We start from the raw sequence: 17,877 nt of genomic DNA on the forward strand, positions 1-17,877 counted from the left end.
CGTGCCTCTGTCTCCTGGGCCTCGGCCGTCCTCCCACCAGCCCCTCCTCCTCTCTCCATGCCGCCTTCCATTTCTTTGATGTGACTTCCTCATTTTGGGGAGCCCATCCTTGATGCTTTCCTGCAACAGGAAGAGAGGCTGCAGACTCTCCCAGGATCTCTGGAGAAGATGATACTGGGTGAGATAGTCCTCTTTTTCTCCTTAATTAACATGCAATGTCTGTGCCATGTATGGGCACAGGGCGGTTTTTCAATGCATGTGTACAGGAAGTACTGCACTTAACATTTCCTCCCCTCAGCCCACCAGCTCCTCCCCTCCAGTTCTGCATAAAACACGCCCTAGGTTGCTGTGAGCGACAGTCACCCCGCTGTGCCGGGGAACACAGGACCTCCTGTGTTCCCTCCTCCTCAGGGTTCTGCTGTCCGTTATGCATCCCCCACCCCCCAACCTTCCTAGCCGCTAGGAATCACTATGGACGAATTGAGTCTTCCCGTGGGAGGGAGAACGCGTGGTATTTGTCTTGCTGTGTCTGGCTTACTTCACCTATTAGGATGTGCTCCTGTATCAGTCCTCAAGACAAGTTTCAACCCATTTTAAATATGGAAACAGTATCACGTCTCTTCTCTGTCCCCAGGGGAGAAAAACTAGAGATCAACAACAAAAGAAACCAGAATCGTACACAGGGGCGAGTGTTTGACTCAGAGGTTAAGATGCCCCTTGGGATGCCCGCATCCCACATAGGAGGGACCAGTCCCAGCTCTGCTTCTGATTCCAGCTTCCCCCTAGTGTGCAACCTGGAAGGCAGCAGGTGATGCTCAGTATTTGGGTTCCTGCGCCCACGTGAGAGCCCAGGAATGGCTTCTGAGTTCCCAAGCCCAGGCTATTGTGGGTTTTGGGAAGCAAACCAGCAGAAGGAAGATCTCTCTCTGTCTCTCTCTTTGCCTTTCTCTGTTTCTCTGCCTTTTAAGTAAAATGAAAATAAAATTAAAAAGTTAAATGTACAGGAACATAGAAAGTAAACACCATGGTACTGAATGAAGAAATCAAATCATTCGAAGTATCAAAAGGAAAATAAAAAAATTTCTTGGGGGGCTGGCATTGTGGGCAAAGCTACCATCTGCATCACTAGCAACCCAGCTCCCTGCTAACTAGCCTGGGAAAGCAGCAGAGGATGTCCCAAGTGCTTGGGCCCCTGCCACCCACATGGGAGACCTGGATGAAGTTCCTGGCTCCTGATCGGTCCAGGCCTAACTATTGCAGCCATGTGGTGAGTGATCTCTGTCTCTCCCTCTCTCTGTAACTCCGACTTTCAATATAAGTAAATAAATATTTTTAGAAAAAATTTTTGGAAGAGGTGCAGGCATTTGGCTTAGTGATTCAGACATCGTTTGGGATGTCTAATTCCATACTGGAGCACCCGGTTCAAGTCCTGGCTATTCCCCTTGTGATCCAGCTTCCTGCTAATACACCCTGAGAGGCAGCACGTGGTGGCTAAAGTACTTGGGTTCCAGTCATCCGTGCAATAGACACACAGATTGAGTACTGGGCTCCAGGTTTGTTCTGACCCACCACTGGCTGTGGTGAATTTGGGGAATGACCCAGCAGATCAAAGATTCTGTTTGTCTCTCTCCCACTCCCCTGGTCTTTCTTTCTCTTTCCTTCTTTCCTTCTTTCTTTCCTTCCTTCCTTCCTTCCTTCCTTCCTTCCTTCCTTCCTTCCTTCCTTCCTTCCTTCCTTCCTTCCTTCCTTCCTTCCTCTCTCTCTCTTTCTTTCTTTTAGACAGGCAGAGTTAGACGGAGAGAGAGAAAGAAAGGTCTTCCTTTTCCGTTGGTTCACCCCCCAAATGGCCGCTATTGAAGTAACACCTTGGCACTAGGGACTCCATTTTGGAGAACCTGAGACTCCATTCTGGGAAGGTGCCCCCCCCCCCCCACCGGGAGACTCTGATCTGAAACTATGATCTAAAACAGTTGAACAATAGCAGTCCACGACATCACACTTGGCAGAACACAGAAACCCCCTAGCATGATCGCTCAAGCTTGGAAGTGGATAGGCTGCACCTGGGTTAATTTTTTTTTTTTTTTTTTTACAGGCAGAGTGGACAGTGAGAGAGACAGAGAGAAAGGTCTTCCTTTGCCGTTGGTTCACCCTCCAATGGCCGCCACGGCCGGCGTGCTGCGGCCTGCGCACCATGCTGATCCGATGGCAGGAGCCAGGTACTTATCCTGGTCTCCCATGGGGTGCAGGGCCCAAGTACTTGGGCCATCCTCTGCTGCACTCCTGGGCCACAGCAGAGAGCTGGCCTGGAAGAGGGGCAACCGGGACAGAATCCGGCGCCCCGACCGGGACTAGAACCCGGTGTGCCAGCGCCGCAAGGCGGAGGATTAGCCTAGTGAGCCGTGTCGCTGGCCCATAAAAATGTAATTTGTCTATGTCCTACATATGATTAAAACCAATACCTGGATTAATGTCAAGATTATAATTGGAATTGTTAAGATTGTAATTGGTATTGTCAAGATTATAATTGATACTAGTTTTACATAGGTTTTAGGTCAGCTTGACCCCAGTAACCATGTATTCCCCTCCCGATTTTGTGGTTTTTGCCTTTATAAACCCTGTTGCTTTGGGCTTCAGGGTTGAGAGTTCTTTAGGGCATGAGCCCACTCTCCACTGCCGGCAATAAAGGACCATCAAATTTTATCAATGTGTGGTGCTCCTTTGTTTACACTTGCTCAGGTACAACACTACGGCTGGTGTGCTGCTGCCAGCGCTCTGTGCCGATCCGAAGCCAGGAGCCAGGTGCTTCCTCCTGGTCTCCCATGCAGGTGCAGGGCCCAAGCACTTGGGCCATCTCCACTGCACTCCCGGACCACAGCAGAGAGCTGGACTGGAAGAGGAGCAACTGGGACAGAATCCGGCGCCCCAACCAGGACTAGAACCCAGAGTGCTGGCGCCGCAGGCGGAAGATTAGCCTAGTGAGCCGTGGTGCTGGCCAGTCCCCTGGTATTTCAAATAAGATGAAAATAGAAAACAAAACAAAATCTTAGAACAAATGAAAATGGTGATACAACATGCCAAAACTTATGTGATACAGCAAAAACTGAACTAACAGGAAGGGTTATAGTAATAAGTGCGTACAATAAAAAAAATTGCAAATAACCTGATGATGGATCTCAATGACCTAGAAAAGGAAGAACAAACCAAAGCTACAATTAGCAGGCAGGATGATGTTCTTGTCTGGATCTGCAGAAACCAAAGAGGATGGAACCTTCTCGAACAGGAGGGTTAAGACCTGAGTCAGGAGGAACTCAAGTCAGCACAGCACTGGGCTGCTCCTGGAATGCCCTCGGAAGACACATGCGGAAAACATGTAGGCCCTGCAGCGAGGCACAAAGGGGAGCCTGTCTGATGCCAGGTTTCCAGGCCAGGGCCTCGGGCCTCTCTGGCAGCAGCACTACTGGAGCTTTATGGGGCAGTGTTGTTTCTGGGCGCTGAGGATACAAGAGATGGTGATGCCACATCTCAGTGGTTGTGAAACTCATTTACCCTTCTGCAATGTTGATTTTGAGAAAGTCCAAGCTAGCAATGAGCTCCCAGCGTCTGTAAGGAAGACCCACTGTCGGCCTAGCAGGCTCAGAGAGGCAGGGTGGTTGCAGTGAATACCTCCACCCCCTCTTTACAGCTTTCTGTCTTAGAGAATGCTCCTGTGGGCTAGGCTCTTAGCAGCAGATTTTTTTGTTTGTTTATTTCAAATAGGCTAATCAAAAAGTAAAATGCTTCTGTTCCTAATTTTAGAAATTTACTTATTTTTCATTTAATTTGAAAGGCAGAGAGACAGAGTTCTTCCATTGCTGATTCACTCTCCAGATGCCCACAACAGCCAAGGCTGGGCAGGCTAAAGCTAGTAGCTGGGGACTGAATTCTGGTCTCCCAACTTGAGCCACCACCACCATTGCCTCCCAGCGTGCTCATTAGCAGGAAGCTGGGATGGGAAGAGGAGGAGTCAGGACTTGAACCAGGCACCATCTGCTATGGGATGCTGGAGTCTCAAGTGGCTGTCATACCTGCAGTACCAAATGCCTACTCCAGAAAGTTTTTTTTTTTTTTTTCTTCTGCATGTCTGGACCACAGAGGGCTCCCCAGGGCCCCTCAGCCTGGGGGCAGGACTGCTGAAAGGCCTCTGACCAGCAGCAACTAAACACAAGGGAAGCCCTACCTCCTTAGCCTGCCTGGCATCTCCCCAGTCTCAAAGTCCCAGTTTGTAGAGTGCTGTGGGGTGTCCACCCAATCTCTCCAGTCTGTGCTTTGTGCCCTAGGATTCACTGTTCAATTGAAAAGCTACTTTGTTGTGGGGGAAGGCTTTTAGGCTAGTGGTGAAGATGCCCCGGTCCCATAGGAGTACCTGAATTCTACAGCTCATTCTGGTTCCTGACTTCAGCTTCCTGATAATGTGTACCCTGGGAAGCAGTGGCTGGATGGCTCAAGTGATTGGCTCCTTGCCATCCACATGGGAGACCTGGATTCAATTCAATTGGCCCAGCCCTGGCAATTGCAGGTATTTGGGGAGTGAACCAGTAGGTGGTTCACTCTCTCTGCTTCCTAGATTAAACCATTAATTTAAAAATGTTAAAGTTTCTAAGTTTGGGGCTGGCTCTGTGGCATAGTGGGTAAAGCCATTGCCTGAAGTGCCAGCATCCTATATGGGCACCAGTTCGAGTCGAGTCCCAGCTGCTCCACTTCTGATCCAGCTTCCTGCTAATGTATCTGGGAAAACAGCAGAGGGTGGCCCAAGTCCTTGGGTCCCTGAATCCACATGGGAGACCCAAAACAAGCTCCTGGCTCCTGGCTTTGGATTGGCCCAGCTCTGGCTGTTACGGTCATTTGGGGAGTGAACCAGCAGATGGAAGCACTCTCGTGCGCGCGCGCTCTCTCTCTGCCTCTCTATAACTCTGCCTTTCAAACAAATAAATAAATCTTTAAAAAAAACTTTCTAAGTTCTTGATAAATGTCAAATGCTGAGCAGAGTTGCTGCCACCGAGACTCTTAGTTTGTAAGCTGCTGATGACAATGAGTACTACAGCCAGTCTAGGTTGGCACAAAAAGCAGAGAGACTGGGCAAAGCTGCTCAGGAAACCCTGAAGGCCAAGCCTGCCATGCATAGGGTAGGATGGAGGCATTCCAGGAAGTGGGTACATCTTGAGTAAAGGCTAAAGCAGTGAAAAGAAGTGGTGTTGCAGAGGAGGAGGGACAGGTGCCACAGGTGGGCTGTTGTCAGAAGACAAAGGCCACTGAAGGACAGGTAGAGAAGCGGTGTGATTTTGGTAGGGAAACTGGTTTCAGAGTAAGAGATTGAACAGCTGATTGACAAGAGGCGACAGTCACAGTTGTGAAAGGCAATGAAAGTCTTAACTAGGTCAGCATATGGAAACAAAGGGAGCAGATTTCAGGAACATTTCTAAATCATAGATGACTTATGACCAATTAGAAGAGATGACAATGACAACGAGACTTCTAGGTGAGGTGATAAGGACTATGAGAAGCAGGGCGGGTAGCAGAGTTGGAAGGAAGCTCACAAGTATTGTTTGAGTTCCTCCATCTTGAGACTTACCTTGGTCTTGGAAGCCAGAAAGGCAGTGATAGAATATGGATCTTTTCTTGCCCTTATCTAAAGAAGGGGTCTTTGGGACAACCTTCCCTGAGTCTCTCTCTCCTCCCCTCAGGAGTAGGGCTTACTTGGCAGTGGGACCAACTTGCACAGTCAATATGTTATCTGTGGAACATTCCAGAAAGCAACATTTCCCCAGATAACCTTCCTATCTTAGAACACATCTCTGCAGTTGACATTCACAAAGGGACCTTTCCCAGGAAGACAGAACGGCACTCATGACAGGGTGACATAATCACAAAACTCCCTCCCTCACCAGCAGCCATGCATAAGGACAGCTGTGTGAAATGCGTCTTAGGGGAAAAGAGGAAGGGTGGCTAACTTATCCTCCCGACATGGCAAACTGTGTGCTTCTCAAATTTTTAAAAATTTATTTCATTTGAAAGGCAGAGTAAGAGCGCTCTCTCCCATCTGCTGGTTCACTCCCTCAAATGCCCACACAATGACCAAAACTGGGCTGAACCAGACATGGGATGCATGAGCCAGGAATTCAGTCCAGGGCTCCCATATGAATGGTAGGAGCCCAACTGCTTGGGCCAACACAGCTGCCTCCAAGTCTGCACTGGCAGGAAGCTTCGGTCAAGAGCCAGGATCAGGTACTGAATCCAGGTACTCTGGTGGGAGATGCAAGTGACTTAAATGGCAGCCTAACTGCTAGCCAAAAGCCTGCTACAGGAACTTAGTATTTTCTAGTTTATGATTTTTTTGAATTGTTTTGTGCAATTTTTTTTTTTTTTTTTTGGACAGGCAGAGTTGGACAGTGAGAGAGACAGAGAGAAAGGTCTTCCTTCTGTTGGTTCACCCCCCAAATGGCTGCTACGGCTGGTGCACTGCGCTGATCCAAAGCCAGGAACCAGGTGCTTCCTCCTGGTCTCCCATGTGGATGCAGGGACCCAAGCACCTGGGCCATCCTCCACTGCCTTCCCGGGCCACAGCAGAGAGCTGGACTGGAAGAGGAGCAACCGGGACTAGAACCCGGAGATCATATGGGATGCTAGCACCGCAGGCGGAGGATTAACCAAGTGAGCCACGGCACCAGCCCTGCAAGTTCTTTTCTTCATAAGTTTCCTAACCAACATCTTAGCCTAAACACCTACTCCCACCTTTGTTTTTATTTACTTATTATTTATTCTTAAAAGATTTATTTATTTGAGAGGCAGAGTTATAGAGAAAGGGAGATAGAGGTATCTTCTGCCAGCTGGTACACGCCCCAAATGGCCATGACTGGGGCTAGGCCAGGCCTAAGCCAGAAGCTTCTTCCAGGTCTCCCACGTTGGTGCAGGGGCCCAAAGACCTGGGATACCCTTCCTTGCTTTCCCAGGAACAACAGGGAGCTGGATTGGAAGTGGAGCAGCCGGGACTTGTACTGGTGCCATATGGGATGCTGGTGCTTCAGGCCTTGGCTTTAACCCACTGAATCACAGCGCTGGCCCCTATCATTAAAGTTTTGAAAGGAAGAGTTATAGAAAGACATCTTCCATCTGCTGGTTCACTTCCCAAATGGCTGCAACAACTGTGGCTGGGCCAGGGTGAACCAGAAGTCACGAATTCCATCCAGGTCTCCCACAGGGGTGGCAGGAGCCCAAGCACTCAGGCCACTTTCTGTCGCTTTCCCAAGCACATCAATAGGGAGCTGGATCAGAAGTGGAGCAGCTGGGACTTGAATTGGCCACTTATGGGATGCAAATGGTCCCAACATCAACTGGGAACACTAAAGAGAACACGTGGCAGTGTCTGGTACATGGATCACGAGCAATCTGCACTATAAGATTAGTTGTTCAGTTTTCTGCCCAGTAACTGCCTGCTGTTCCCATTTATGAGAAAAACAGGCAGGGGCAGGGCTGTGGCATAATAGTCTAGGCCTCTGCCTGCAGTGCTGGCATCCTATATGGGTGTTGGTTCAAGTTCTGGCTGCTTAACTTCTGATCCTGCTCTCTGCTATGGCCTGGGAAAGCAGTGGAAGATGGCCCAAGTGCTTGGGCCCCTGAACCCATGTGGGAGACCTGGAAGAAGCTACTGGCTCCTGGCTTCGGATTGGCACAGCTCTGCCTGGTGCTACAGGCAGAGGCTTGGCCAATTATGCCACAGTGCCGGCCCCTATGTTTTACTTTTGAACCCTACTACTCAAATTAGCTAACTTTCGTATTATACAGTCATGGTTTTTCACTGGTGCTCCTCTCCTGGGATGTTAACACTCCTTCATGTCCCATTCACTGGGTACTGTGATACCTGGATCAGACGTCTGTATTCTCCAAACTCCTCAAAAAAAAGGACCAAATATTACCACCTTTTATAACTTTTTTATTTATCAGTACTTTCTCCACTTTATAAATTACATTAGAAGTAGCCTAAACATTTTTATTGAACAGGATGGCATAAAAATTTAGGAAGAAAAGTCAATAATCAGACCCATCTATACAGTCTTAGCATATATTGTGAGCAACCCTGTCAACGATGTGACATTGCATGACACAAATTAACCCCCTCAGAAAGTACCAGCTAGGGACCTGTCAAGGAGACAGAGGCCAGCACAAAGGGCCAGATTTGTGACAATGTAAACATCAAACAAGAATAATAAACTTTGAAAGAATACTAATCCTCACACTTGAATTTGATCAAGCACAGAACATTACCTAATTTCAAAGTTATGTTCCCACAAAAACTGTATAAAGTACAAAGGGAAAAAGAAGGGGTAGCTATTTGGTGCAGTGTTTAAAACACGGCTTGGGATACCTGCATCCCACACTGGAGTGGCTGGGTTTGACACCTGGCTCTGCTTCTGATTCCAGCTTCCCGCTAATGTACACCCGGGGAGGCAGCAGGGGATAGCTCAAGAACTTGGGTCCCTGTCACCACAAGGGAGACCTGAATTGAGTTCTGGGCTCCTGGTTTCTGCCTGGCCCAGTCCTCCCTCTTGAGGGGATTTAGGGAAGATCTGTCCGTGTCTGTCTGTCTCTTCCTTTCAAACAAATGAAAATAACTGTTCTTAAATTAAAAAAAAAAAAAAAAAAAAAAGGAAAAAGGAGTAATTTTGCAGAGTGAGAGGGCGGGCAGAAGCATCTTAGTCAAGTGCTCAGGTGAATACCACAGTACTGGGACAAATTGAAATTGCACGCCAGCTGATAAAATGCAGAGAACACGGCGTTGCTTCGTGGATGCTTTACTTGAGCCTAATCTTGAGGAACATCGCAATCCACATGGAAGGCATTCTACTAAGCAACTGGCCTGTAACGTCCAAGTGAAGCTGGAGGACCCACTCCAGACTTTAACAAGACCAAAGAGACACAGCAGCTAATTGCAATGACTAACTGTGAAGTGGACACTATGAGGACAGCAGCGTAACGGTATGAACTTCCTGATTTTTGATGACTGGGTGGGTGGGAGACTTCCAGTGTGCAGGAAGTATACAATAACGTATACAGGGTGGGGGTGGGGCATCAGGTTAGCTAGCTGCTTGTTCTCAGATGGTTCCGGAGAAAAATTCTTTGTAACTTTTCTGGATGGTTGAGATCACTTATGATAAAAATTCTACTTGAAAAAGATTTATTTCAGCAGTTTAAAAAACTCTTTTTTCTTAAAGAGGAAGTGAGGCTGTTTTCACATGGATAGAGTCTTCAGTCCCAGGTGGCCTTATTAACTTGAAAATGCATTTCCGAGCGGGGCCACGCCTGTGAGATGCTGAGCACGTGAGGGCCGGAAGCGTCACCGGGTGAGGGAGCGCTGCAGAGCGTCATACATCATTTGATCCTGGTGAGGGGAGAGAACACAGAGCTGATCACTGCTGCTCACGGGCTGGACGGTGCAACCCCTGAAACGCAAGCGCCCGAGTCCCGAAGTCCAGGACCTCAGAATGTGGCCGGCTCCACAGGCAGGACCCGGCTGAGATGAGTTATGGGGGTGGCCCCAAACCCAGTGTGAGCGGTGCCCTTCTACGATGGAGAACTTCACTAGACAGGCACAGAGGGAAGAGACTGCAGACCCAGGGAAAACACGGTCACCTGCCAGGCAAGAGGCCTCAGGAAACCCAACCCCGACAACACCCAGGTCACGACGTGACACGGTCTCCAGAACTGAGAGCAATTTCTGTTGGTTAATCCGCCTAGTACTCTGCTATGGCAACCTAGCTGACTGAGCCACAGTGTAAGACAACTGATTTGACCCTGCTCCAAGGAAATCCTGTGCCTTCACAACTAGGGATTCACGTTTGTGGTAATAACCAGGTCAAAAGTTCCTAGGTCGCTATCAAATCTGTGAAGAAAGCAATGTTTTATTTATTTATTTACTTAAATATGTATTTGTTTATGTGAAAGTCAGTTACACAGAGAGAAAGAGAGTGAGAGAGAGGAGAGTTAGAGAGAGAGAGATCTTCCATCTGCTGATTCACTCCCCACACAGCCACAATGGCTAGGGCTGGGCAAGGCTGAAGCCAGGAGATTCTTCTGGGTCTCCCACATGGTTGCAGAGATCCAAGCACTTGGGCCATCTTCTGCTGCTTTTCTCAGGCTATTAGCAGGGAACTGGATTAGAATGAAGCAGCTGGGTCTTGAACCAGGGCCCACATGGGATTCCAGCATTGCAGATGGTGGCTTAACCTGTTATACCACAGCACTGGCCCCAAAAGCAACTTTTTAAACTGTGGTCAATCCAAATGGAATTGGGGGGCAAAAGGAAATAATTTTATATAAATTATGTATTGGGAATATATTCCTGAGTTTCCTAGTCTGTTCTGGATTTAGTCAATTTCTGTGCCACAATGTTTCAATTGTTAAGGCTCGAAGAATGTATTAGTTTCCTAGGTCCCGCCTCAGGTCGTTTCCGCAGTTTTTTGAGCTACTCTTGTTTGTTTACTTCTCCATACCATCTTTAGGCTAAACCTGCTGGTACCAAAACCAAAACAAGCAAAAAGTAAAGTAAAAAACCAAAGAGTAAGACCGGTGCCACGGCTCACTTGGCTAATCCTCCACCTGCAGCACTGGCTCCCCGGGTGGTTCTAGTCCCGGTTGGGGCGCCGGATTCTGCTCTGGTTGCTCCTCTTCTAGTCCAGCTCTCTGCTGTGGCCCGGGAAGGCAGTGGAGGATGGCCCAAGTGCTTGGGCTCTGCACCCACATGGGAGACCAGGAGGAAGCACCTGGCTCCTGGCTTTGGATTGGCACAGCGCCGGCTGCGGCAATTTGGGGGGTGAACCCACAGAAGGAAGACCTTTGTCTCTGTCTCTCTCTCTCACTAACTCTGCCTGTCAAAAAAATAAAAATAAAAATAAAACAAAACAAAAAAACAGAGTAGAGCCAGAAAATAAGTTTGAACAATTCCAAAGGGCCTTGCAGCACTTCAACTTCTTTGACTGCCAGCCTGGGAAAAGTCAAATGCACAAGACTGTCCAGCACTGCCGCAGGGAACAGCCAATAGGTCTGAACAAGAAGCTCGGTTTGCAGCACCACCTGCTAGAAAATGTGGAGAACCAGGCAGTGTGCAGACACCCCCAGGAAACGTAGCTGCATTCATGGAGGCTAGCGACAGTGTTCTGTCAAGTGGATACGTTTTTTACTTTAAGAAAGCCCAAAACCAGACAATAGAATCAACTATGATTTACTCGTCTATGAAGTGACATATATTAGATGGAGAATTTGGCTTTGTTGAGGGAAAAAAATAAAGAACACAGCTGAGATGAACACCTCTGAATTCCAAGAGGCACCTGGCAAACAGTCCATCTTACTTGTTGGGGAACTGATTATGACAAATCACGAGCCTGTTAAGACTTTATGTGGACCACTATGGGACACAACCTTTCTCCCTAGAAATTAGATCCAGGCAGGAACTTCAGATAGTGCCTAACAAACCAGAAGCAGACTGGGAGGTTTGAGGACACAGGCAGAATGTTTGGTTACTGCCTGTACCCCACCTGAACCAGGCATTGAGGATTTACTGGGCCAGGGAACAGATTTCTACATTTGCCCTCCAAACAAGATCATGCTGCTGTCAGCGGATTGCTGGGCATGAAATCTACTTGACATGCTGTTTCTGTGCACGCTAAATTAAGAATCATGTACCATCCGGGAGGCACGTGCTGTAAGGAAAAACACAGTGGTTGCAAATTTACAAGCAAAAAATAAGCAAAGGTGATAAAATGTTGAAAAATGAAGATTAAATCTTAATTACCATAACATGCCGAAATTTAGGAATCGGGCCAAGGTGATTCCAAATGTTGCATGACAAATTTGTAGTACTCTATAACAAAATTACTTAAGCAATACATTTGGAAGCTTCTCGAAACTGAAGCAAGCAAATATAAGCAAATAAATTCCTATACAGATGATCTTTTTCAAGATAAAGAAAGCAAAGTGGCAAATAAGTATTCCAAGGTTAATATATAAAAGGCAGAATGACAGATCTTCCATCTGCTGGTTCATTCTCAAATGCCTAGAATGGGGCTAGGACAGACTCAAGCCAGGAGCCAGGAACTCCATCTGGGTCTCTTACAGGAGTATCAGGAACCCAAACCCTTGGGCCATCACCTGTTGGCTCATCAGCACATTAACAGGAAGATGGATTGGAAGTGTGGAGTAACCTAGAACTCAAATCAGGCATTACGACAAGGGATATGAGAATTCCAAGGAGCGACCTGACCTCCCCCAAAACTCAGTTTTTTTTTTTTTTTTTGACAGGCAGAGTGGACAGTGAGAGAGAGAGACAGAGAGAAAGGTCTTCCTTTGCCGTTGGTTCACCCTCCAATGGCCGCCGCAGCCGGTGTGCTGCGGCCGGCGCACCGCGCTGACCCGATGGCAGGAGCCAGGAGCCAGGTGCTTTTCCTGGTCTCCCATGGGGTGCAGGGCCCAAGCACCTGGGCCATCCTCCACTGCACTCCCTGGCCACAGCAGAGAGCTGGCCTGGAAGAGGGGCAACCGGGACAGAATCCGGCGCCCCGACCGGGACTAGAACCCGGTGTGCCGGCGCCGCTAGGCGGAGGATTAGCCTAGTGAGCCGCGGCGCCGGCCAAAACTCAGTATTTTTAAGATGTCTGTTCTCCAAACTGATCTACAGATTCAATGCAATCCCATACAAAATCCCAGCTGGCTTTTGTTGGTAGAACTTGATAAACTGACTGAAAATATTATATGGAGGTACAAAGAGCTTAAAATCGACAACAAAATTCTTTTTGGGAAAAAACAAAATTTGGAGCACTTAAGCTATCTGATTTCAAGACTTATTATAAATCTGTAATAATCACGACAATGGCAAAAACACATAGTGGCCAGGCCACAGTGCGCCGGCGGCAGCAGCCATTGGAAAGTAAACCAATGGTAAAGGAAGACCTTTCTCTATCCTCTCTTCCTGTCAAAAAAAAAAAAAAAAAGGCAACCAGATAGTGACATAAAGATGGATATAAAGATCAAAGAAGTGAATAGAGTGCAGAAATACAGTCACATATTTATGATCATAAACAACTGAGTTTTAAAAACGGGCATGGGGGCTGGCGCTGTGGTTCAGTGGGTTAATACCCTGGCCTAATGCTCTGGCATCCCATATGGGCGCCAGTTCTAGTCCCGGCTGCTCCTCTTCCGATCCAGCTCTCTGCTATGGCCTGGGAAAGCAGTAGAAGATGGCCGAAGTGCTTGGGTCCCTGCACCCACGTGGGAGACCCGGAATAAGCTCCTGGCTCCTAGCTTCGGATCAGCGTAGCTCTGGCTGTTGCAGCCATCTGGGGAGTGAACCATTGAATGGAAGACCCCTCTCTCTCTCTCTCTCTCTCTCTCTGCCTCTCCTCTGTATAACTCTGACTTTCAAATAAATAAATAAATCTTAAAAATAAAAGTGGGCATGATAACTCAATGAGGAAAGGAACATCTTTTCAACAAAGAAGGCCAGAGAAATCAACCACACAGAAAAAAGGAAACACAAATACATATAAAAATTACAGTTGGGGGCTGGTGCTGTGGCATAGCGGGTAAAGCCTCTGCCTTGCAGTGCCAGCATCCCATATAGGAGCTGGTTTGAGTCCCAACTGTTCCACTTCTGATCCAACTCTCTGCTATGGCCTGGGAAAGCAGTACAAGATGGCCGAAGTTCTTGAGGCCCTGCACTTGAATGGGAGACCTGGAAGAAGTTCCTGGCTCCTGGCTTTGGATAGGCCCAGCGCTGGCCATTGCGGCCATTTAAGGAATAAACCAGCAGATGGAAGACCTCTCTCTCTCTCTCTCCACGTCTCTCTGTAACTCTGTCTTTTCAAATAAATGAAATAAATTTAAAAAAAAAATTATAGTCGGTCCTCTATCCTCACAATGCATGAGTTCCTCATCCATGGATTCAACTAACTGCAGATCAAGAACATTCAAAACCAAAACTATGAACCTGTACTCAGTATTCTTTTTTTTTTTTTTTGAAGACTTATTTGAAAATCAGAGTTAGAGAGAGAGAGAGACATCTTCCATCTGCTGGTTCACTGCCCAGATGGCTGCAATGGCCAGGGTTGTGCAAGGCTGAAGCCAAGAGTCAAAACCTTCATCTGGGTCTCCCATGTGGGTTTTGACAGGAGTCCTTGGGCCATTTTCAGGGGTGCCTGAAGCCAGCAGCTGGGAACTCAACCCAGTTCTTCCACGTGTATGGCAGTAATGGCAGTATCCCAACTACTAGAGCTATCACTGCTTTCTCCTAAGATCTGTATTAACAGGAAGCTAGAAATGGGAGATGAAAATTGAACTCAGGTACTCTGATAGGGCACACTGGCCTCCTAAGCAGTGGATTAACTGCCAAGCCAAAAACCTGCCCCATGACTTTTTCCCCGTCATAATTTCCTCAACAACATAGTATAACTATTTTCATAGCATTTATATTGCACTAGGAGAATCTACATAGATTATATGAAAATACCATACCATTTTATACAAGGGATTTGATCACATCTGTTGATTTTGGTATCTCTGGGGGTCCTGGAACCAATTCTTCACAGATACAGAGGGAAATGTGAAATGGATCATAGGCCTACATGTAAAAGCTAAATCTATAAAACTTCTTAAAGATTTTCTTTTCAGTGAACTTGGATAGAAAAATTTCTTGTAACCGAAACATAAAAACCATAAAAGAAAAATTATAAATTGGGCTAGCTAAATGAAAAAAAAAATCTATTCTTCAAAAGATGGTTTCAGAGTATAAAAAGATCACAGATAAGGACAAAATATTCCTCTCTATATATATAAATATTTTTTTGACAGGCAGAGTTAGACAGTGAGAGAGAGAGAGAGAGACAGAAGGTCTTCCTTTTTCGTTGGTTCACCCCCCAAATGGCTGCTACGGCCGGCGCGCTGCGCCAATCCGAAGCCAGGAGCCAGGTGCTTCCTCCTGGTCTCCCATGCGGGTGCAGGGCCCAAGCACTTGGGCCATCCTCCACTGCCTTCCCAGGCCACAGCAGAGAGCTGGACTGGAAGAGGAGCAACAGGGACTAGAACCTGGCACCCATATGGGATGCTGGTGCTGCAGGAGGAGGATTAACCAAGTGAGCTACAGCGCCAGCCCCCCTCAATATATATTTTTGACAAAAGGAATTCAATCATAAAGAGAGAAAATATTCAATTTAAAAAAATGGTTTTTAAAGAGCAAAGATGAGAATAGAAAACAAGATTTCCAAATGACCAACTGCATATGTAATTATGCTCCACATTTATGTATTTGGAAATGTAAATTTAAACTACAAGGAGAATGGCTAAAATTAAGGTCTGACAATATTCAAGTGTCGGGCTGGCGTTGTGGCGCAACCGGTTAAGCTGGCGTCACAGCCAGTTAAGTCCCAGCTGCTTTACTTCTGCTCCAGTTCCCAGCTAAGGCACCTGGGAAATCAGTGGAGGATGGCCCAAGTCCTTGGGTCCCTGTACCCATGTGGGTGACCGAGATGGAGTTCCGGGTTCCTGGCTTTAGCCTGGCCCAGCCCTAGTCATGCAGTCATTTGGGGGAATGAACCAGCAGATAGAGGATCTTTCTGTCCTTCCCTCTCTTTCTCTGTAACTCTGACTTTCAAATAAATAAATCTTAAAAAACAAAACAAAAAAACATTTCTGCTTTTAATAAGACCATGTTTTATTCAAAGATGTTCGGTAAAATGAAAACATTTTCTTTGGTATACCAAAAATGCTTGTGAGGTGAAGGTAGCTACTGTTTCTCCCAATGGGAGACACACACAGTTCGGGTCTGACTTTAGCTGGAAAAGTCACATGCTAAAAGATACCACTGCCAACTCCAGCAACTTAAATGCATATTTATTTTAATAAAAAGTGGCACTGAGAAATACCAACTCAATTTGTGCAACTCTTCTGGACTACAACTTCGTTTCCACCCAATAATCGTAACCAGACTTGCTGAGCCTCAGGTCATAAATGGCTAATGATGTAAAGGAAGGAATTTTAGGACAGTCAATACACAAGTTCTCACGTCTAGGAGTGTGGAAGCAGTGTAATACCAAGTGAACACACTTCCACAATGATAGGCAATATCAATATTGCTCCAGGCTGGGTATTTCCCTCCTAACCCTCTTTGTAAGTGTCACAATGATAGGACATCGCTGACAAACATTTTAACCTACGACAGAGCCAGTGCCTCACACGGTATGAAATACATAGGTAAAGGCCGGCATTTTAGGTAAGGAAAAGTCAGAGTGGGGTTTTAAACCCTTTCCTACCTTATATAGAAGATATTTCCAATTCTCTTTGGTTTAGTCTCCTTGGTTAGTTTGGGTACAGTCTAGTTCCCGGTAGATAAGAAACTATTTGTCAAAAAGGGTAGGGCAGGTCAAATAACACTTGAACAAGACTGATTAAAAATTCTAAGGGTGTGGAAATAGACACGAGGGGGTTATTCTTTCTCTGAATAAGCAGCTTATTAGGACAACTGCTCTCTAGTCTATAAGAAACATACAAAAATAACCTCTCCCCAGAACACTCCCATAAAGGCAATTATTTTACATGTTTTCAGGTCAAAATGTAACCTGAGCCTTGTCTTCTTCCCTGGCCTCTGGCCAGGAGGAGGCTTGCTGCACCCTGAGCCTCCAGGGTGCGTGGGCCACGCGCCCTAGGCTTCCTGGCCCAGATACTCCTCCACCTGGCTGGTTCCTGGTGCTCGGTATGAACCCATATTTCCCTCTCTCTCTTAAACAAACCTCTCTGCCTCTGCTTTGCTGCTGCTGATAAGCGGTGGATAGCAGCTCAAGGTGCTTGCTGCACGTGGCTTTGGCTTGCTCTCTGCTTGGTATGGACGCTACTCTAGTTTCCAGACTTTCCTCTCTCTCCAACCTGAACTAAACCCTCACTTTCCTAGATACCGCTTGCACTAAATAAAAGCTTAAAACGTAAAATAAAAAAAATTTAAAAAAAAGTAACCTGAAATTTCTTTCAGGAAGTAGACATGCATGGTATAGGCAACACAGTCTAGGGGCAGGCATTTGGCACCCTGGTGAAATCACTGCTTGGAAACCCTGCACCCCACATCAGAGCACAGGGGTTTGAGTTCTGTCTCCTCTGCTTCCAGCGTAGCTTTTGGCTAATGAGTAGCCTGGGAGCTAGAAATGATTGCTCAAGTAGTTGAATCCCTGCCACCCATGCAGGAAACCCAGGCTGAGTTCCAGGCTCCTGGCTTCAGCGTGATCCAGCCCTGGTTGCTATGGGCAGATGGAAGATCTCTTTCTGTCTCTCTGCCTTTCAAATAAAACAAAACCAAACACAAACACTGTGAATTTGCGCATTCATATCTACTGATCCCAATTCTACTCTTTTGCTAAACTTTCAGGAGCACTTCTTACCTTTATTGATATAGATGACTTCACTTTTTTGAAAGCTTCTTCAAAGTGCTTCTGACCAATCTTGAGTTCACCTGTGGAGGAAGTGTATTAGTCCACACAATTTCAGCATCGTATTCTGCCATTTCTGACTCAGTTTCTCTTGGGAGAGGGCTAAGCCTTCAGGGGAACACTGAGGAAATCAGCAATGAGATGTGCTCTATTGTTTGCAAAGCAGTGGGGACATTAGATATGTTCTGCTCACTAGATTTTAATCCAGTCCAACTCATAAACAGGTAGCCCTGCGGAGGCCCCTTTGCATTGCTCAACTTAAATCAAGGGTAATGTTTATGAAGAACCACAAATGTTCTCTTTTTAGAACATTCAAATAAATATAACTGGAAATGGAAAGTAGAGCAGAATCCCATAATAGCTAAAAGTGCAAATCCCATAATAG

At 46.7% G+C, this 17,877-nt stretch overlaps 1 protein-coding gene across 13 annotated transcripts in view; it reads right to left on the bottom strand.

Annotated features, from left to right (window-relative positions):
• The window catches only part of NVL (nuclear VCP like), a 110,634-nt gene that overhangs the window by 13,062 nt on the left and 79,695 nt on the right, over window positions 1-17,877 (bottom strand). For 7 of the 13 annotated variants that reach the window (XR_011381469.1, XM_008268361.4, XM_008268360.4 and 4 more), the window contains 2 exons: window positions 17,445-17,515; window positions 7,946-9,412 (listed from right to left, as the gene is read on the bottom strand). Coding sequence is in view for 12 of the 13 variants with exons in the window: in XM_008268361.4 (XP_008266583.1) it covers window positions 9,368-9,412; window positions 17,445-17,515 (116 nt within the window). In the remaining variant the exon portion in view is untranslated. Of the gene's footprint in view, window positions 1-7,945; window positions 9,413-17,444; window positions 17,516-17,877 lie in introns of those variants that run through there. The other 6 variants (XM_070055378.1, XM_051820594.2, XM_070055376.1 and 3 more) reach the window with 1 other exon arrangement.

This window comes from Oryctolagus cuniculus, chromosome 13 (genome assembly GCF_964237555.1).
Source record: "Oryctolagus cuniculus chromosome 13, mOryCun1.1, whole genome shotgun sequence".
Classification (NCBI taxonomy): domain Eukaryota; kingdom Metazoa; phylum Chordata; class Mammalia; order Lagomorpha; family Leporidae; genus Oryctolagus; species Oryctolagus cuniculus.